The 22,871-nt window shown below is 45.0% G+C and overlaps 1 protein-coding gene across 1 annotated transcript in view; it reads right to left on the bottom strand.

The window, feature by feature from the left end:
- Positions 1-160: 160 nt before the first annotated feature.
- LOC123139417 (uncharacterized) overlaps positions 161-22,871 on the bottom strand; it is a 65,903-nt gene continuing 43,192 nt past the window's right edge. The window contains exon 2 of the mRNA XM_044559225.1: positions 161-1,320. Coding sequence (XP_044415160.1) covers positions 328-1,320 — 993 coding nt within the window. The 3' untranslated portion in view covers positions 161-327. The remainder of the gene's footprint in view (positions 1,321-22,871) is intronic.

Genomic DNA, 22,871 nt, shown 5'->3' with positions numbered 1-22,871 from the left:
GAACTCGTCACGAGAAACCCAACGATGGAAACGGATCTGAATTTTGATACTTGAATAAAAAGTTACAACTTTTTAAATTTTTGATCGCCCTAATAAATGTAAGCGCTTGGGACCTGACGCTTTCCTTTTTATGCAATTAAAGAAGACCAGGTGCTTTTGTTTCTTTAAATGGAAAGTGTGCTTAATCCAACGAACGAGCGCACGGGCGCCGGCTAGCTAGTTACATATAGTAGGAGCATGCATTCCAAACACACACACACACACACATAGTCTAACATACATGAAGTAAAAATTACAGCCAACCATTTGGTGTGACAAGTAGAATGATCAAGCGTTTGCTTCTTCCGTTGATAACTTGGCGTATACAGTATCCCCCAGCTGGCCGTCGATGTTCTCCCTGCGCTCGTAGTAGAACGCGGTCATGGCACAGACGGCGAACAACTGCACGAGTGCCATCAGAACCGCGTACACAAAACCCAGGAGCAACCCAAGTGCCACGCTACTACCCGCACATGTCCTCGCGAGCGTGTGCACTTGCGATAGGACGGTGGCCAAGGCACTGGTAACGGCGACGAACAGCACGACCTGCCACTTCTTCCCCTTCGCCAGCCTACACGCCCTACCTAACGCGGCTGCGCCGTGGCAGCCGGGCTCGGCCACCGCCACGACGACGCTGAAAGAGCAGACGAAGGAGAAGTACACGAGGGAGATGGCCGCGGAGAGGACTAGCAGCGACGCCAGGATGAGCAACACGAAGTACTGCTTCACTATGAGAACAACGAGAAGTGCCCCCATCAACGCCAGAAACACGATGTAGACGATCTCGAGGACGTAGACGAAGGCGAGCGTGAGCAAGGGCCCCTTCAGGTGCGCGTTAGCTTTTCCGAGGAGCTCGCTGAAGGTAGCACGCTGCTCGCCGGAGTACGTCAAGACGGTGGCGAAGAGGAGGAGGATCCGGACGGCGGAGCTGACGACGACCGCGAACAGGATGTACCCCGCGCCTACGAGCAGGAGCTCCTTGGTGTCATTCTGGATCTCCTGTACGAGCTTGGCGTACTCCAGGCTGCCCGGGTCGGTGCCGTTTAGCGCCTTGACGTCGAGCTGGATCTCGTCGGCGAGGGGTTGGAGGGCGAGGTCGCTGCCGAGGAGGAGGAGCGTGGTGGAGGCGACGATGATGGCGCCGACCGCTATGAAGAGCCTCCGGTTGCGGGTCGGGAGGAGGACGCCTTCCTTTAGGAAGCTGAAGAACGAAGGTGCTATGCTTTGACTGGTTGCCATGGCTATGGGTTGAGTAGCTAGCTTCAAATGACCGCGATGATGCTGAGAGAAGAGAGACGCGCAGATATATATAGTACTTTGGGCATAGCAACGAGGGCCGGCAACTGGGTATGGGTAAGGCAGGGGTTTGGATAACGCGTGGCGACTAGCGACTAATAATAATAAATGAACATAGTTTTATATGGGGAGACTTTGATAATTTGGTGGTGTGACAGAGTCAGAATAGCCACGAAGGTGGGTATCGTGACCGTTTAACGCGGTGTGACTACTTTAAAAAATTGTGTGTAACAGCATTGTGACGAATAATGTTCTGCCGAATTTACGATATGAGGTTTATCGTGGAAGAAAGTAGAGAAGAGGAACACAGACGAAGGTACGGGCAAAAACGTGCCATGACCCGCCCTGCCCGAAATAAAATAAATGTACTTATGCTCAGTCCACTCCCTGGGAAGTATGCATGAGATACTTCTCGTTATTAGCCGGACTGAATGCACAAAAGTCTTTACTGTAGTTCGCAGGCTGAATGTGCAGTCTACGAGCAGACCAAACCAGCATGCCTCACATCTAGCGGTGCATCATCTCCAATTGACAAATAGTAGAAACTTTAAACGTACAGACCAATTTCCTACGGGCTAATCACCACTAAATTCAAAGTTACAAGGAAATTACCGTGGGAGATGAAAGCAAGGCTCATGTGTTACAAGGAAATTACAATTGTTTAGTGATATATATGTTTAATATATACATAATCATTTTTATCATATTTGAGGATTTTATGTTCAAATATTTAACGAGCTTAACAAGCTAAACGAACCAGCTCGCGAGTTATACGAGTCGAGCCAATGTTGAACTTGAGCTCGTTATAGTGACGAGTCGAGTCGAGCTAGCTCATTAACAAAACGAGCTCTAGAGAGTCAAGCCGAGTTGGCTCGACTCGGCTCGAATTCCAGCCCTACTTCCGCCCAAGACTCGGCTTGGTGTTGGCTCGCCATGTTGACAATGATCGTGACATATTTGCGGAGGCCACTTAAGTTACCGTGGGAGATGAAAGCAAGGCTAGGTTTCGGGATTCTCCTTGGCTACAGGGTGTTAGGCCGAGAGGTGTCTCCCCCAAAATCTTCGAGCTCTTCCACCATAAGAACTGCACAGTTAGCATGGCTGTGCGGGATAACTCATTGGTCCAGCCTGGTGGCTGCTCTGGTCGTGGGCTACGGCGGCGGCGGGAGGTATGGTGGCCTCCCTACTGCTTGGTGTCTACACGGCAGCTCGGCGGTTCCGGCTGCAGTGACGGTTGGCTTCTCCGTCGGCATCGGCTCGTTTGCAGGTGGACTCTTTTGGCCTTTGACCCCTCTCCTCGGCGTCCTGACGCTACTTTCGTCGAAGCGTGAGCTCTCCCCCAGTTGCGGTTCATCACTCGTCCTGCACCCGGCAGCAGGACGAGCTCGTCTCGCGCCCGGCAGCAGGACTGAGCTCGTTTCGTGCCCGGCAGCAGGACCGAGCTCATCTCGCGCCCGGCAGCAGGACCATGCTTGTCTCGCGCCCAGTAGAAGGACCGAGCTTGTCTCGCGCCCGGTGCCGCGGACGGGTTGATGGAGGCCGATTTTGGCCGGCCTTTTGGGTCTCGGCACTAGAGCCCGCCCAGGGGTGCGAAAGGCGGGTCCTTTCCGCTCGTATCTTTGGTTGGGGCAGCGTCAGGGCTCTGGTGAGGTGGTGTCATAGTCTTGGATGCAGGGACGGCGGCCCTGGTGGTGGATCCACGGTGATCATGAGCAGAGCTCGTGGCTCGGTGCTGCCCGGTGCCACGGCCATGTGGGTGGCATGGTAGCCGGGGTGTGGCGTGCGGTGGCGATGAGTGTGGCTGGGGTGAAAACCTGGTCTATCTTTGGATGGACCGGCGGCGGTGAAACTCGTTCCCTTCTTGAAGGCGTTGTCACGGCTCTCATTGCCCGTCGTGTTGCTCCAGGGGAAACTCTGATCCTCGGATCGGGCGGTGGCGACGCTCCGGTGTCGTTTCCTTTCTGAGGGCGCTGTCTTGAAGCCCACGGTTCGTCATATGTGGCTTCACTTCTACGCGGTGGCGTGTTCACGGCGGTAGCCCTCGGCTACTCACTACAAAAAAAATACACTTTCGTGATGATACGTGTTTGTCACAGTAGGTCGCGTTTTTTGTCATGCATGTACATCCATGACAAATTTATGATAGAATCAAGATAGTCATACATGTGCTGTCGTAGAAGTGTTCCATGACATTACCAAAAATATCATCACGGAAGTGTCCACTTCCATGACGATAAATCGCGCATCACAGAAGTGCTTTCGTCAAGGGTGACCGACACGTGGCATCCACCTTAACGGAATGACGTTAAGCTATCGGGTCGGATTTTGGATCCGATAACCCGTTAACAGCCCCGACCAATGGGAAATTTCCACGTGTAAAATTCTGATTGGCCGAAGGGAACACCTGCCAGCTCCGCGTTGGCACAGGTGTCACTCATCCAACGGTCGAGATGGGCCTATGATATGTTGACACGTGGACCGGCCCAAAAGTGGCCCACAAAGTTTAAATGGGTCGGCCCAACCGAAGGCCCATAAGATTTAGCGGACCATAATGGTCCGGCCCAGCTAAAAGCCCACAAAATTTAGCGGACCATAATGGGCCGACCCAGCTAAAGGCCCACAAGATTTTGCAGACCACAATGGGCCGGCCCAGCTAAAGGCCCACAAGATTCTGCAGGCCATAATGGGCCGGCCCAGCTAAAGGCCCAACATTCTTTGTCAAATCGGCCCATCAACGGCCTGTTCTAAACTTCTCATCAATGCGGCCCATGGTCACTTCTGGCCCGTTAACAGTCTGCTAAGTAATTGGGCCGAATTACGGCCCGGTGTATTTCCGGCCTGTTAAAGGTCCGGCTTCATTTGGGCCCATTTACAGGCCATCAAAACTTTCGGCCCATAAACGACCGTGAAGGATTTGGGTCATATTCGGCCATGTCTGTCATTCGGCCCGTTAGAGGCCCACTATAGATTTGGGCCACTTTCGGCCTGTTGTCATTTTCGGCCTGTTAACACCGGACGTAAACCATGGGCCATATGTGGCCCAACGTCATATCGGGCCCATTAACGGCCCATATAAAAATGACGATAATCTAGCCCAACCAAAGTTCCGGCCTGTTAAAGGCCCGTGTATTAGGTCGGCGCATTTACGGCCCGTCCGAATTTCGGCCTGTCAAATATCTGCATCGTAAATGGGCCACCATTTCGGCCTGCTAAGTCCAGTGGGTTATTTGGCACAATAGGGCCCAATCTCACTTTCGGTCTATTAAAGGCCCATCTTTTTTATGGGCTCGAGATATTTACACCTGTAAAGGCCTATTTTTACTGAGGGCCCAAATTATGTTTAGGCCTGTTAAAGGCCCACTATGGGCACAGGCCTACCAGAAAAATTTGAAAGCTTATGCTAATTTAAGCCCAGATATTTTTAGTGGGCTACAGGCCAATTTCGGCCCGTAATCGTTTTTAGCCCAATTGGAATGGGCCCGACGAATGTTGGCATGTTGGGCTCCTACGAAGCTTTCGGCCGAATACATTACTAAGATAAACCTACACTACAAAAATAGCATCGTAATTACTGCAGCCTGTGGCAGCATCATAAATGTTGTATCTCAACAAAATAAATCCCAATCATACAACAAAAGGCCTGTTGGCATAAAGTTTATAGTCCTTCCAGATAAAAGTACCATCATATGTATAGAAGCACAAATCATTTGACCTGAGTGCTAATGTTTCAGGCTGTAGAATCTGATGGAGCAGCACGATCTCCACCTTTTTCCGCCAGTGCTCTTCAACAACGAAGCGAATGTCTGATAGTCTGGTTTCAAAACCATTCATATCTTGACGACATTTGTCAACCACTATTCTTGTTTCCGAAACAACGTCCATTAGGGATTGGACTTGTGTCTGGAGCACAGATACATCACTCTGTCTAGCAGGAAGATTTTGTTTAGTAGGCGATTTGGACGAGGTTACCTTGACAACCAACCCAGAATTACGCAGGAATGTGCTTTTGTTGGGGAACATAGTAATTTCAAAAAAAATTCCTACGCACACGCAAGATCATGGTGATAGCATAGCAACGAGAGGGGAGAGTGTTGTCCACGTACCCTCGTAGACTGTAAGCGGAAGCGTTATGACAACGCGGTTGATGTAGTCGTACGTCTTCACGATTCGACCGATCTAAGCACCGAACGTACGGCACCTCCGTGCTCAGCACACGTTCAGCTCGATGACGTTCCCCGGGCTCCAATCCAGCAAAGCGTCGGGGATGAGTTCCGTCAGCACGACGGCGTGGTGACGATGATGATGTTCTACCGGCGCAGGGCTTCGCCTAAACTCCGCGACGATATGACCGAGGTGGAATATGGTGGGGGGGTACCGCACACGGCTAAGGAACGATCCGTAGATCAACTTGTGTGTCTATGGGGTGCCCCCCTCCTCCGTATATAAAGAGGCAGAGGAGGAGGGGGCCGGCCAAGAGGGGAGGCGCGCCCTAGGGGGGGCAAACCTACTCCAAGTAGGTTTGGCCCCCCTTTCCTATTAGGAGTAGGAGAGGGAAGGAAGAGAGGGGAGGGAAGAAGGAAAGGGGGGACCCGGCCCCCCTCCCAATTTGGATTGGGCTTGGGGGGGCGCGCCCCCTCCTTTGCTCCTTCTCCCTCCCTTCCACTAAGGCCCAATAAGGCCCATATACTTACCGGGGGGTTCCGGTAACCTCCCGGAACTCCGGTATAGTCCCAATCTCATCCGAAACCTTTCCGGTGTCCAAATATATCCGTCCAATATATCAATCTTTATGTCTCGACCATTTTGAGACTCCTCGTCATGTCCGTGATCACATCCGGTACTCCAAAAAACCTTCGGTACATCAAAACTTATAAACTCATAATAAAACTGTCATTGTAACGTTAAGCGTGCGGACCCTACGGGTTCGAGAACTATGTAGACATGACCTAGAACTATTCTCGGTCAATAACCAATAGCGGAATCTGGATGTTCATATTGGTTCCTACATATTCTATGAAGATCTTTATCGGTCAAACCGCATAACAACGTACGTTGTTCCCTTTGTCATCGGTATGTTACTTGCCCGAGATTCGATCGTCGGTATCCAATACCTAGTTCAATCTCGTTACCGGTAAGTCTCTTTACTCATTCTGTAATACATCATTTCATAACTAACTCATTAGTTACAATGCTTGCAAGGCTTAGGTGATGAGTATTACTGAGAGGGCCCAAAGATACCTCTCCGACAATCGGAGTGACAAAACCTAATCTCGAATTATGCCAACTCAACATGTACCTTTGGAGACACCTGTAGAGCACCTTTATAATCACCCAATTACGTTGTGATGTTTGGTAGCACACAAAGTGTTCCTCCGGTAAACGGGAGTTGCACAATCTCATAGTTGCAGGAACTTTGTATAAGTCATGAAGAAAGCAATAGCAACATACTAAACGATCAAGTGCTAATCTAACGGAATGGGTCAAGTCAATCACATCATTCTCCTAATGATGTGATCCCATTAATCAAATGACAACACATGCCTATGGTTAGGAAACATAACCATCTTTGATCAATGAGCTAGTTCAAGTAGAGGCATACTAGTGACACTATGTTTGTCTATGTATTCACACATGTATCATGTTTCCGGTTAATACAATTCTAGCATGAATAATAAACATTTATCATGATATGAGGAAATAAATAATAACTTTATTATTGCCTCTAGGGCATATTTCCTTCAGTCTCCCACTTGCACTAGAGTCAATAATCTAGATTACATAGTAATGATTCTAACACCCATGGAGTCTTGGTGTTGATCATGTTTTGCTCGTGAGAGAGGCTTAGTCAACGGGTCTGCAACATTCAGATCCGTATGTATCTTGCAAATATCTATGTCTCCCACTTGGACTTGGTCCCGAATGGAATTGAAGCGTCTCTTGATGTGCTTGGTCCTCTTGTGAAATCTGGATTCCTTTGCCAAGGCAATTACACCAGTATTGTCACAGAAGATCTTCATTGGTCCCGATGCACTAGGTACAACACCTAGATCGGAAATGAACTCCTTCATCCAGACTCCTTCATTTGCTGCTTCCGAAGCAGCTATGTACTCCGCTTCACATGTAGATCCCGCCATGATGCTTTGTTTAGAACTGCACCAACTTACAGCTCCACCGTTTAATAAAAATACGTATCCGGTTTGCGATTTAGAATCGTCCGGATCAGTGTCAAAGCTTGCATCGACGTAACCATTTACGACTAGCTCTTTGTCACCTCCATATATGAGAAACATATCCTTAGTCCTTTTCAGGTATTTCAGGATGTTCTTGACCGCTGTCCAGTGACCCACTCCTGGATTACTTTGGTACCTCCCTGCCAAACTAATAGCAAGGCACACATCAGGTCTGGTACACAACATTGCATACATGATAGAGCCTATGGCTGAAGCATAGGGAACTCCTTTCATTTTCTCTCTATCTTCTGCAGTGGTCGGGCATTGAGTCTGACTCAACTTTATACCTTGTAATACAGGCAAGAACCCTTTCTTTGCCTGTTCCATATTGAACCTTTTCAATACTTTATCAAGGTACGTGCTTTGTGAAAGTCCAATCAAGCGTCTTGATCTATCTCTATAGATCTTAATGCCCAATATGTAAGCAGCTTCACCGAGGTCTTTCATTGAAAAACTTTTATTCAAGTATCCTTTTATGCTATCCAGAAATTCTATATCATTTCCAATCAACAATATGTCATCCACATATAATATTAGAAATGCTACAGAGCTCCCACTCACTTTCTTGTAAATACAGGCTTCTCCAAAAGTCTGTATAAAACCATATGCTTTGATCACACTATCAAAGCGTTTATTCCAACTCCGAGAGGCTTGCACCAGACCATAGATTGATCGCTGGTGCTTGCACACTTTGTTATCTCCCTTAGGATCTACAAAACCCTCTGGTTGCATCATATACAACTCTTCTTCCAGAAATCCATTCAGGAATGCAGTTTTTACATCCATCTGCCAAATTTCATAATCATAAAATGCGGCAATCGCTAACATGATTCGGACAGACTTAAGCATCGCTATGGGTGAGAAAGTCTCATCGTAGTCAACCCCTTGAACTTGTCGAAAACCTTTCGCAACAAGTCGAGCTTTATAGACAGTTACATTACCGTCAGCGTCAGTCTTCTTCTTAAAAATCCATTTGTTCTCAATGGCTTGCCGATCATCGGGCAAGTCAACCAAAGTCCATACTTTGTTCTCATACATGGATCCCATCTCAGATTTCATGGCCTCTAGCCATTTTGCGGAATCTGGGCTCATCATCGCTTCCTCATAGTTCGTAGGTTCATCATGGTTAAGTAACATGACTTCCAGAACAGGATTACCGTACCACTCTGGTGCGGATCTTACTCTGGTAGACATACGAGGTTCAGTAGACACTTGATCTGAAGTTTCATGATCAATATCATTAGCTTCCTCACTAATTGGTGTATTTGTCACAGGAACTGATTTCTGTGATGAACTACTTTCTAATAAGGGAGCAGGTACTGTTACCTCATCAAGTTCTACTTTCCTCCCACTCACTTCTTTCGAGAGAAACTCCTTCTCTAGAAAGGATCCATTCTTAGCAACGAATGTCTTGCCTTCGGATCTGTGATAGAAGGTGTACCCAACAGTCTCTTTTGGGTATCCTATGAAGACACATTTCTCCGATTTGGGTTCGAGCTTATCTGGTTGAAGTTTCTTCACATAAGCATCGCAGCCCCAAACTTTAAGAAACGACAACTTTGGTTTCTTGCCAAACTACAGTTCATAAGGCGTCGTCTCAACGGATTTAGATGGTGCCCTATTTAATGTGAATGCAGCCGTCTCTAAAGCATAACCCCAAAACCATAGCGGTAAATCAGTAAGAGACATCATAGATCGCACCATATCTAGTAAAGTACGATTACGACGTTCGGACTCACCATTTCTTTGTGGTGTTCCAGGTGGCGTGAGTTGCGAAACTATTCTGCATTGTTTCAAATCTAAACCAAACTCGTAACTCAAATATTCTACTCCACAATCAGATCGTAGAAACTTTATTTTCTTGTTACAATGGTTTTCCACTTCACTCTGAAATTCTTTGAACTTTTCAAATGTTTCAGACTTGTGCTTCATTAAGTAGATATACCCATATCTGCTCAAATCATCTGTGAAGGTGAGAAAATAACGATATCCGCCACGAGCTTCAACATTCATCGGACCACATACATCTGTATGTATGATTTCCAACAAATCTGTTGCTCTCCCCATAGTACCGAAGAATGGTGTTTTAGTCATCTTGCCCATGAGGCACGGTTCGCAAGTACCAAGTGATTCATAATCAAGTGATTCCAAAACTCCATCAGTATGGAGTTTCTTCATGCGCTTTACACCGATATGACCTAAACGGCAGTGCCACAAATAAGTTGCACTATCATTATCAACTCTGCATCTTTTGGCTTCAACATTATGAATATGTGTATCACTAATATCGAGATTCAATAAAAATAGACCACTCTTTAAGGGTGCATGACCATAAAAGATATTACTCATATAAATAGAACAACCATTATTCTCTGATTTAAATGAATAACCGTCTCGCGTCAAACAAGATCCAGATATAATGTTCGTGCTCAACGCTGGCACCAAATAACAATTATTCAGGTCTAAAACTAATCCCGAAGGTAGATGTAGAGGTAGTGTGCCGACTGCGATCACATCGACTTTGGAACCATTTCCCACGTGCATCGTTACCTCGTCCTTGGCCAGTGCTCGCTTATTCCGTAGTCCCTGTTTCGAGTTGCAAATATTAGCAATAGAACCAGTATCAAATACCCAGGTGCTACTACGAGCTCTAGTTAGGTACACATCAATAACATGTATATCACATATACCTTTGTTCACTTTTCCATCCTTCTTATCCGCCAAATACTTGGGGCAGTTCCGCTTCCAGTGACCAATCTGCTTGCAGTAGAAGCACTCAATTTCAGGCTTAGGTCCAGACTTGGGTTTCTTCTCTTGAGCAGCAACTTGCTTGCTGTTCTTCTTGAAGTTCCCCTTCTTCTTACCTTTGCCCTTTTTCTTGAAACTAGTGGTCTTGTTGACCATCAACACTTGATGCTCCTTCTTGATTTCTACCTCCGCAGCCTTTAGCATTGCGAAGAGCTCAGGAATTGTCTTGTTCATCCCTTGCATATTATAGTTCATCACAAAGCTTTTGTAGCTTGGTGGCAGTGATTGGAGAATTCTGTCAATGACGCTATCATCCAGAAGATTAACTCCTAGTTGAATCAAGTGATTATTATACCCAGACATTTTGAGTATATGCTCACTGACAGAACTATACTCCTCCATCTTGCAGCTGTAGAACTTATTGGAGACTTCATATCTCTCAATCCGGGCATTTGCTTGAAATATTAACTTCAACTCCTGGAACATCTCATATGCTCCATGACGTTCAAAACGTCGTTGAAGACCCGGTTCTAAGTCGTAAAGCATGGCACACTGAACTATAGAGTAGTCAACAGCTTTGCTCTGCCAGACGTTCACAACATCTGGTGTTGCTCCTGCAGCAGGCCTGGCACCAAGCGGTGCTTCCAGGACATAATTCTTCTATGCAGCAATGAGGATAATCCTCAAGTTACGAACCCAGTCCGTGTAATTGCTACCATCATCTTTCAACTTTGCTTTCTCAAGGAACGCATTAAAATTCAACGGAACAACAGCACGAGCCATCTATCTACAACAAACATAGACAAGCAAAATACTATCAGGTACTAAGTTCATGATAAATTTAATTCAATTAATCATATTATTGAAGAACTCCCACTTAGACAGACATCTCTCTAGTCATCTAAGTGATCACGTGATCCAAATCAACTAAACCATAACCGATCATCACGTGAGATGGAGTAGTTTTCAATGGTGAACATCTCTATGTTGATCATATCTACTATATGATTCACGCTCGACCTTTCGGTCTCTGTGTTCCGAGCCCATATCTGCATATGCTAGGCTCGCCAAGTTTAACCTGAGTATTCTGCGTGTGCAAAACTGGCTTGCACCCGTTGTAGATGGACGTAGAGCTTATCACACACGATCATCACGTGGTGTCTGGGCATGACGACTTTGGCAACGGTGCATACTCAGGGAGAACACTTCTTGATAATTTTTAGTGAGAGATCATCTTAAAATGCTACCGTCAATCAAAGCAAGATAAGATGCATAAAGGATAAACATCACATGCAATCAATATAAGTGATATGATATGGCCATCATCATCTTGTGCTTGTGATCTCCATCTCCGAAGCACCATCGTGATCACCATCGTCACCGGCGCGACACCTTGATCTCCATCGTAGCATCGTTGTCGTTTACGCCATCTATTGCTTCTACGACTATCGCTACCGCTTAGTGATAAAGTAAAGCAATTACAGGGCGTTTGCATTTCATACAATAAAGAGACAACCATATGGCTCCTGCCAGTTGCCGATAACTTCGGTTACAAAACATGATCATTTCATACAATAAAATATAGCATCACGTCTTGGCCATATCACATCACAACATGCCCTGCAAAAACAAGTTAGACGTCCTCTACTTTGTTGTTGCAAGTTTTACGTGGCTGCTACGGGCTGAGCAAGAACCGTTCTTACCTACGCATCAAAACCACAACGATAGTTTGTCAAGTTGGTGTTGTTTTAACCTTCGCAAGGACCGGGCGTAGCCACACTCGGTTCAACTAAAGTTGGAGAAACTGACATCCGCTAGTCACCTGTGTGCAAAGCACGGCGGTAAAACCAGTCTCGCGTAAGCGTACGCGTAATGTCGGTCCGGGCCGCTTCATCCAACAATACCGCCGAACCGAAGTATGACATGCTGGTAAGCAGTATGACTTGTATCGCCCACAACTCACTTGTGTTCTACTCGTGCATATAACATCAACGCATAAAACCTAGGCTCAGATGCCACTGTTGGGGAACGTAGTAATTTCAAAAAATTTCCTACGCACACGCAAGATCATGGTGATGGCATAGCAACGAGAGGGGAGAGTGTTGTCCACGTACCCTCGTAGACTGTAAGCGGAAGCGTTATGACAACGCGGTTGATGTAGTCGTACGTCTTCACGATTCGACCGATCCAAGCACCAAACGTACGGCACCTCCGTGTTCAGCACACGTTCAGCTCGATGACGTTCCCCGGGATCCAATCCAGCAAAGCGTCGGGGATGAGTTCCATCAGCACGACGGCATGGTGACGATGATGATGTTCTACCGGCGCAGGGCTTCGCATAAACTCCGCGACGATATGACCGAGGTGGAATATGGTGGGGGGGGCACCGCACACGGCTAAGGAACGATCCGTAGATCAACTTGTGTGTCTATGGGGTGCCCCCCTCCTCCGTATATAAAGGGGGAGAGGAGGAGGGGGCCGGCCAAGAGGGGAGGCGCGCCCTAGGGGGGGCAAACCTACTCCAAGTAGGTTTGGCCCCCCTTTCCTATTAGGAGTAGGAGAGGGAAGGAAGAGAGGGGAGGGAAGAAGGAAAGGGGGGGCCGGCCCCCCTCCCCATTCGGATTGGGCTTGGGGGGCGCGCCCCCTCCTTTGCTCCTTCTCCCTCCCTTCCACTAAGGCCCAATAAGGCCCATATACTTACCGGGGGGTTCCGGTAACCTCCCGGAACTCCGGTATAGTCCCAATCTCATCCGAAACCTTTCCGGTGTCCAAATATATCTGTCCAATATATCAATCTTTATGTCTCGACCATTTCGAGACTCCTTGTCATGTCCGTGATCACATCCGGTACTCCGAACAACCTTCGGTACATCAAAACTTATAAACTCATAATAAAACTGTCATCGTAACGTTAAGCGTGCGGACCCTACGGGTTCGAGAACTATGTAGACATGACCTAGAACTATTCTCAGTCAATAACCAATAGCGGAATCTGGATGTTCATATTGGTTCCTACATATTCTACGAAGATCTTTATCGGTCAAACCGCATAACAACATACGTTGTTCCCTTTGTCATCGGTATGTTACTTGCCCGAGATTCGATCATCGGTATCCAATATGTAGTTCAATCTCGTTACCGGTAAGTCTCTTTACTCGTTCCGTAATACATCATTTCATAACTAACTCATTAGTTACAATGCTTGCAAGTCTTAGGTGATGAGTATTACTGAGAGGGCCCAAAGATACCTCTCCGACAATCGGAGTGACAAAACCTAATCTCGAATTATGCCAACTCAACATGTACCTTTGGAGACACCTATAGAGCACCTTTATAATCACCCAATTACGTTGTGACGTTTGGTAGCACACAAAGTGTTCCTCCGGTAAACGGGAGTTGCACAATCTCATAGTTGCAGGAACTTTGTATAAGTCATGAAGAAAGCAATAGCAACATACTAAACGATCAAGTGCTAAGCTAACGGAATGGGTCAAGTCAATCACATCATTCTCCTAATGATGTGATCCCATTAATCAAATGACAACACATGCCTATGGTTAGGAAACATAACCATCTTTGATCAATGAGCTAGTTCAAGTAGAGGCATACTAGTGACACTATGTTTGTCTATGTATTCACACATGTATCATGTTTCCGGTTAATACAATTCTAGCATGAATAATAAACATTTATCATGATATGAGGAAATAAATAATAACTTTATTATTGCCTCTAGGGCATATTTCCTTCAGCTTTTTGCACTATTAGTGGAGAGATACTAACGCACTGCAGCAAGAGGTGACATTGTGCCTGTAGTAGCCTCGTCACCTTCAGGTGGTTGTGGTTGTTCAATCATTTGTTCCGGAGCTTCCTGAAAGTTTGAACTTGTAGATTAGTGTACCAGATAAGTTACTAATGAGACAAAAACAAACAAAGTAGATTAAACGTTTATACATAACTTATTTTGGTGAACTACTTTAATACATTAGCATGTATTGTAGTGCCAACTACATAATAAAATCACTTTCGGAACATATGTCCATGTAGCATGCCTACTGTATTGTCTATTTCCTCACATTCGTTGACATCTAAGGATAAAGAGACATGGTTTAAAGTAGGATGAACATAGTATGACATAATTCATATCATGGGCAAATAGATATAAAACAAACAGGCTATTTTATCATTATGTGCGCACGTGAACATAACAACTAGATTACAGATCAAGACCAAAAGAATATCCTTCATCTCTTTTAAACCATGTAAGGTGAAATGATACATTAAGACAACTGTGTATAAAAGTGAATAGAGTAACTGACATTGGCTGCAAACCAAGTAGTTAAATGAACACATCACAGTATCAATCAGTTCAAGGCAGGAGGAGTAAGGACTTACAACAGCGGCTTGAGCTGGTGTGCTCATGCCCTTCATCTTGCTGGTGTGGCAATGCTTGAAAATTTGCACTGCATTCAGTTCAGGTTCTTTTTGGTCCGCACGGGCTTTCTTTGTATTTGGAACAAGTCAATATAGATACGATAATATGGCACAAAAAAAAGAAGGAAGTAGTAGTTATTTACAAGAGCCTCACAGTGTGCAATATAGCTACGAGATCCTGTTGTCTGTTGGAATTTCACTTTAGAACGGTTGGTTTTGTTCTTCAAACAGTTAGCCTAGAAGAAGATACACTTGTAAGGCACATACATAAATACAAGTTCAATATGTGGTCTGATCAAATACATATAGCCTACCTGATACTTTGGATCAGATCAGTGTTTAATGAGGGCTGTCCAGTCTTCATCTGTAATATATTCCACTGGAGATGTTTGGGCGATTTTATTGTTAGCCTTGCCTTCAAAGTGATATTTTCTAAGGTGGTACCGATAGTGTTGCAGAGCAGATTGAAAAACATGAGTGCATGCTTGTTTAGTTGCATCATCTTTCGGATCCAACTTGAACCTCATCTATTGAAAAAAGAATGTGAGTCTTATTAGGAGGAAGCTAGAAAGTATGGGACAGAGCAAGACAATATTACTAATTGTGATGAATAACATTACTTATGGATAAATGGTCAAGGAAGGTGTTAAACTAGGTATTGTCTTTCTCATTCCTGTACTGGATCCACGTTGGGAGGATACGTGCATGACACCTAACGGCAATGGCTGCCTCTGATACTAACTTGGCTGACTCTGTAGCATCACGTGGCCTTTTTAAACCTGCCTCAAAATGGATCTCCATTCTTCCTCCTTTAGATTTTGTTAATCTGTCAAGCATTATCCCTGATGTTTGTTTCCGCTTGCGCTGTGGTGCTAGTTCAACAACGAATATGGAAAGTGTTAGTGTACATCAAACTGTGAGAGTACATATAAAGGAGCATGCAACTACAACTTGACACGGTCAGGTACCGTCTTGGTGTTGATGCTCATGAGGTTCATCTAATCTTGCCAAGTCCTGTTGTGTCAGCAGTGCTTCGGAAGTAGTGTTAGGTGTGAAGGCAGCTTGGGAACTGGCCAGTTCCGGAGCAAACGAACGAGTAACTGGTTGAGATGCTTGTACAGTTGAAGCGGATGCTGCAGCTGGTGGAGCAGGTGATACTGTGTTTGTAGATTTAGCCGGTGGACTTGGACCTTCTACTACACTATAAGTACCAGCAGAATCTCGATGGCAGAACCTTTTCCGTTTCACCCGACGAGTAACAGCACTCCCTACTATATTATTTTCCTTGCTCTTTTTTGACTTTGCCATGTCAAGCTGTACCCACAACACAAAAGAATAAAATCACTCTTCAGAACTAATTGATGCATGATACAGACAAGCAATACTTTGATGTAAGACAATCGTATGAGGATGGAATATGTAAGAAAAACAGGACGGCATGACATATTCACAGCTACGATGTGCAAACTAAGCAGAAGGATTTTCAAGAAAATAGAAGTAATGCAAGCTAGACACCATATGAAAGATGCAACCAATATTACTCTGCCAAGTTAAAAGTGTCTTGTCATAAGTGGCAATTCGAAAAATTAGAAGCAGTACAACATAGAAATCAATGCAAGATGCAACCACTATCAAACTGCCATGTTAAAAGCGTCCAATCATGAGTTACTGATGTGGGATACACAACAGCAGTACTTTGATGTAAGAACATGGTATGATAGATAGATGCAGTGTATTCTAGACACAGAAAGCCATGTCATATGCACATGTATAACGTATAAACTCAGCAGGTGCAATTTAATCAAAATAGAAGAAATACAGGCTAGACAACATATGCAACATGAAACCAATTATCACACTGTCAACTTAGAGCAAGCACCTGTGATGGTGGAGTGCGGGAGATGAACTCATCATGTAGACTTGGGACTTCAACTTCATTAGCAGTAGCAGTGGCAAATCTAGAGAGTCTCTGTTTGCATCGGTGCGGAGTACCACCAACATCCCCTAACTTACTCTTTTCCTTCCTATTTTCTGATATTGCCTTATGAAGTCAAAACCACAAGAAGATGAATAAAATTAGCTCTGCATAACTGGTTGATGCATGATACAGACGAACACTACTTTGATGTAAGGCAAGCGCGGGATAGGAGGATGGAATATATACAAAAAAAGACAGCGTTTCATATTCACACGTACGATAGGAGGATGGAATATGTATGAAAAAACAGTAAGCGGAAGGCATTTCAACAACATTAGAAGAAATGAAAGCTAGGCACCATATGAACATGCAACCAATATCACTCTATCAGGTAAAAAGTGTCTCGTCGTAAGTGCCATTTCAAGAAATTAGAAGCAGTACAAGCTAGAAGACAATGCAAGATGCAACCTACATCACAGTCCCAAGTTAAATGTGTCTTATGGGTAAGTGATCGTTGCAGGTATAAGTTGTAAGCTACGCAGATGCAATTCTACATAATCAGAAGCAATACAAACTAGACATCATACGGAAAACGCAACCATGTATAACAGTTCCAAGTAAGAGGAAGCACATGTGATGGTGGAGTAGGGGAGATGTGCTCATCATGTACACATATGTTCTAGAAACAGGAACATGTGTCATATTCACAGGCATTATGTGTAAAGTAAGCAGATGCAATTCAAGTTAGAAGCAATACAAGCTAGACATCATACGCAACATGCAACCACATATAATAGTGTCAAGTTAGAGCAAGCACCTGTGATGGTGGAGTAGGGGAGATGTGCTCATCATCTACACAACTGCGTTGACTGTCTAGCCTTGTGTTGTCTTGCGAATCTTGTTGGGAGGATGGCGGAGTAGAATCTTTAGAGACCCCCTGTTTGAGTTGCTCCGAAGGACTACCATCATCCACTCCCGGACTAATTTCCTTCAGTTGTAATGATTTTGCATTGTGAAGTCAAACCGATAAGAAAAAGGAATAAAATTCGCTCTTCAGAACTCATTCATGCATGATACTGATGAACACTACTCGGATGAAAGGCAAACACATGATGCGAGGATGGAATATGTACGAAAAAATGGACGGCTTGACATATTCAAACCTATGATGTGGTAACTAAGCAGAAGGCACTTCAACAAATTAGAAACACTGCAAGACACCATATGGACGGTGCAATCAATATCACTCTGCCAAGTTAAAATTGTCTCGTCATAGGTGGCGTTCATCAAACTAGAAGCAATACATGCTAGAAATCATATTCAAGAGGCTAACCAATATCACACTACCAACTTAAAGGTGTCCCATCATAAGTGACTGATGCAGGATACACAAGAAGAGTAGTTTCATCTAAGAACATGGTGTGATAGACAGATATAGTATGTACCAAAAACAGGAAAGCGTGTCATATTCACATGTATCATGTGTAAGCTAAGCAGATGCAGTTTACACTAATTAGGAGCAATACGAGCTAGACACCATATGCAACATGCAACCAGATATCACACTGCCAAGTTAGAGTAAGCACCTTGGATGGTGGAGTAGGGGAGCGGAGACTTGGACCATGTAATGCACTATCAGTACAAGGAGAATCGGTACAGATGCTCCATTTACGTTGCTGCAGAGGACCACCATCATCGCCTTCCTTACTCTTTTCCTTCCTCTTTCTTGATTTTGCCTTGTCAAGTCAAACCCACAAGAAAAAGGAATAAAATTTGCTCTTCAGAACTTATTGATGCATGATACTGACGAACACTACTTTCATGTAAGGCAGCCGCATGATAGGAGGATGGAATATGTATGAAAAACAGGACGGCGTGACATATTGACATGTATGATGTATAAAGTGTAAACTAAGCACAAGGTGCTTGAACTTGTTAGAATCGATACAAGCTAGAAACCATATGAAAGATGAAACCAATATCACTCTATCAAATTAAAAGGGTGCCCTAACAAATGTATTTGACCAAATTAGAAGCAATACATGGCAACAGGCTAGAAATAATATGCAATATGCAACGAATAAAGGTGACTCATCGTAAGTGATTGATGCAGGATACAGAAGAGAGGTAGTTTCATGTAAGAACAAGGTTAACACATAGATGTAGTGTGTACCAAAAATAGGAAGGCATGTCATATTCACAGGTATAGTGTGTAAACTAAGCAGATGCAATTTACCCTAATTAGAAGCATTACAATCTAGACACCGTATGCAACATGCAACCACATATCACACTGCGAAGTTGGAGCAAGCACCTGTGATGGTGGTGTAGGGGAAGTGTTGTCTTCAGGTACAGAGCAACGTTCAATATCTTCATTTAGGCTTGCTGTTTCTTGAGAATCATGTGGAGAGGATGAAATTGCATTCTTTATAAGAGTACTGCGTCTCATATTAACCCACGCGTGTGACTGTCTCATCATAAGCGATATACGCAGGATACACAAGAACAGTAGTTTGATGTAAGAACATGGTGTGATAGGCAGATGAAGTATGTACCAAAAACAGGAAGGCGTGTCATATTCACATGTATAATGTGTAAGCTAAGGAGATGCAATTTAACAAATTAGGAGCATTGATGAGGGATACACAAGAAAAGTAGTTTGATGTAAGAACATGGTTAATAGAAAGACGTAGTATGTACCAAAAACAGGAAGGCATGTCATATTCACAGGTATAATGTGTTAACTAAGCATATGCAATTTACCCTAATTAGAAGCATTACAAGGTAGACACCATATGCAACATGCAACCACATATCACACTGCCAAGTAAGAGCAAGCACCTGCGATGGTGGTGTGGGGGAATTGCGGTGATTAACTAGAGAGCTACGTTGACTATCTTCATTTAGCCTTGCTGTTTCTTGAGAATCATGTGGGGAGGATGACACTGCACTCTTTAAACGAGTAGGGCATCTCACAGTAACCCACCCGGGTGACTGTCTCATCATAAGTGATTGACGAGGGATACAAAAGAGCATTAGTTTGATGTACGAACATGGTTAATAGACATATGTAGTATGTATCAAAAACAGGAAGGCATGTCATTATCAAAGGTATAATGTGTAAAGTAAGCAGATGCAATTTAACCAAATTGGAAGCAATACAAGCTAGATACCATATGCAACATGCAACCACATTTGACAACGCGAAGTTAAAGCAAGCACCTGGGATGGTTGTGTGTGGCAACTGAGATCATCAACTACAGAGCTACGTTTACTGTCTCCAACTGCTGACACTGCACCCATTAGAGCGCTGAAACGCTTAGTGCTTATCTTCGAATTACACTGGAGCGACTTCTATCTTTTCTTTTCTGCATTCATCAACACTGCGTTAGAGTCTGAAATACCCATGCATAAAAAAACAATAGTGTGAGAATGGGTGAAGTGTGTGCATAATTTGTACAGTGTAAAGGTAGCAGATAACAGGTCGGTGAGAAATAAATGACGGGAGACATATGATAGCTCTACAACATGCATGGCACACACAATTACTACAGGATTCTATGAAAATAACAGTCAACTGAAAGCAAATAGGTCAGTCCATTTTTTCTGCACCATCCGATGTACAAAGAACGGGCAGATCACCTTCATCTACCTCCAGCCAGTCAGTGTGGACGATCTTCCTCGAAACGCCAGCGACCACCGGCCCAGTATTCCTCCCCTGCCTGCGCCCTCCCCTCGACCTCACCGCACCGCCGTGCTTTGCACCGCCCCCCTCCCCCCGGCCATCCATTCAAGCCCCGCCGACCTCCAGATCGGGCGCAAGCAGCTCCTGCGCCCCACACCCCTATGATAGACACCGATGTGCCGCTTCCCCGGGGAACAGGCGGACTAGGTGTTCTGCGCGCCTAAGCGGGTGCTGCTTCTTTTAATTGCAGTTCGACTGACCCTGAATTGAAATCCAGGCGGGCTACTGACCTCTAGCAAAGGTGAAATAGTAAAAGGGAGGAAACCTTGCGCATTTAGTATCACGAAGAAGATGCAGTAAGAAGCGCTCAACTAGTTTATTTCGTGGGATGAATACGGTGTGAGCGAAGACGTAAGATTTGCACGAATAAGGGAAGAGGAGTACCTCTTTCTGCTGGCAGTGCTGTGTCCTCCTTCTGTTTTTCCGACAATCTTGTTGTTCGCCGGAAACCAGAAGTTGTGGAGGATGGTGCAGCCTTGGACGAACCCATGGCCAAGTTGTTGAGTGTGGTGCGATGGCCGTCTGTCGGCGGCGGGGAAGCAGATCCGAGGCGGCGAACGACGGCGTAGCGGGAACAACTCCGGTGTGGTGGACGGTTGCGACAGTGGAGCCACAGCAGTGAGGCGCAGGACGGCGTGGTCGGAGTGGTTCTGGTATGGCGCATGTCGGCATCGGCGTCTTGGAGGCAGCTCTGCTTCGGCTTCAGCTGCTAAGTCCTTGAGGGTGTTGCGGTTGCGGTTGCGTTGGACGACGACATCGGGGTACCAGCTCCGGCGTGATGGAGGAGGGCGGTGGTGGATTGGACGCTATGGGGTGGAGGACAGAGGAGGCTGGGGGTTCGCGGCTGGTGGAGAGGGCATTTTCGCGCCCACGGAGTATGAATGGGGAAACGGAGGGAGGCGGGGAACTAAGGGGGAACAATGTTTCGGTTTGTGACGCGCTTGTTTGAAATTTGGGGAAAGTTACAAACTTTGCCCCCATCTAAAATTTCAGACATATTACGGGTTGGGGGTAGGACAGTCATGTCAGGTGTCCCAAATGTGGGCGGGATAGATTTCGACCGAGCGCATGGGTGTTTAGGCGCCCACGGCGTATGAATGCTTCTCGGAGGCGGTTGAGACTGGCGTCTTGGTGAAGTTACAAACCTACCCCAGTTTAGACCTTTGGACATCGGGCCGATAGGCTATACAGGCCAGAGTTAGGACAGTAATTTCCTACCACCAAAACATTAGTCTCGCGCGGTTACAGGTGACCAGAGGCCTATTTGGCGCTTCGTTCAATATTTGGGAGCAGAAGCATTAACGTTTCCGGTTCTCTTGAATTGAACTTTCAGGATTTGTCAAACTTCACAAATCTTTACTCTTGAAAATCCTAAAGCTACGATTATTTTGGAATGGAGGGGGTACATTTTAATATACATTGTACACGAGTATATATTAAAAAATATGCAACTTACCTCAGTTCATGCATGGTTCCAGGTATAATCTCCTTGGTTGCAAAAAAAAAAAGTTAGATATGCGTATGAATATATATAGCATGTTCAAACTCACAACAAAGATTGATGCCCCCTTTTACATCTGATTTACAAATGCCATTATCTCGGGTTCAAATAGATGAATGCACTTCCTATGAATTCGAATCTTCGAAACCCCCTTTATGTTGAATTCGACATTTATTTTATTTCGTAGCTAGCAATTTGGAATGTATCCATGCAAGTGACAAATGTATAAAGTGCTTCACACTAACAACATGGAGTGCACTAATTAATGTTTATATATGAATTGCAAAAGCATCCATTGCCTGTATTTCAAACCACTTTCACTCTATGGATCGATAATATGAAATAAACACATGCACATGCTAGAATTCAATAGAGTATGGGTGTCTGATAGACTGATTTTCGTCCATATGCAAATTTGCAAAATTCATGATCTCATCCAAATATAATAATGCCATTTATATTTTAATTTAATGCGTAGAACCGCCTTTTACACGTAGATGCACTATGCCTCGCCCCGTTCTCACAAACGCGTTATATATCTCTCTATCTAACGCATAAGTGCACACACTTTATATGCATCGGCATTTCTCTTTCACACATGCTCACAATCTCTCTCAGGGTGTCGGGGTGTCTCACGCACATGCTCTCTCTGTTTCTCTCTCTCTCTTTCTGACTACTATGTACCACTCTTTTCACTAATCTCAGTTGGAAAACACTATTTCTCTCACATGCATATATACACATGCACGGTCTCTACTAACCCTCTATACGCACATATATGTGCCTACGTGTCTCCCGCACGCACATTATCTTTAGGCCTCTCTTGCACACATTGCCCCCCCCCCCGACACACCTCTCTAATAGTAGTTGGCATATATGATTTCATCATATCATTCGGTAGGATATCCCTGGCTGTTAGGCTAGATGGTAATACGAGGCAAAGTTTTACCCTAGTTCGGA

This window comes from Triticum aestivum, chromosome 6B, assembly GCF_018294505.1.
Source record: "Triticum aestivum cultivar Chinese Spring chromosome 6B, IWGSC CS RefSeq v2.1, whole genome shotgun sequence".
Classification (NCBI taxonomy): Eukaryota; Viridiplantae; Streptophyta; class Magnoliopsida; order Poales; family Poaceae; genus Triticum; species Triticum aestivum.
Note: the sequence above shows the minus strand (reverse complement) of the source record. Positions and strands in the feature narration are given on the sequence as shown.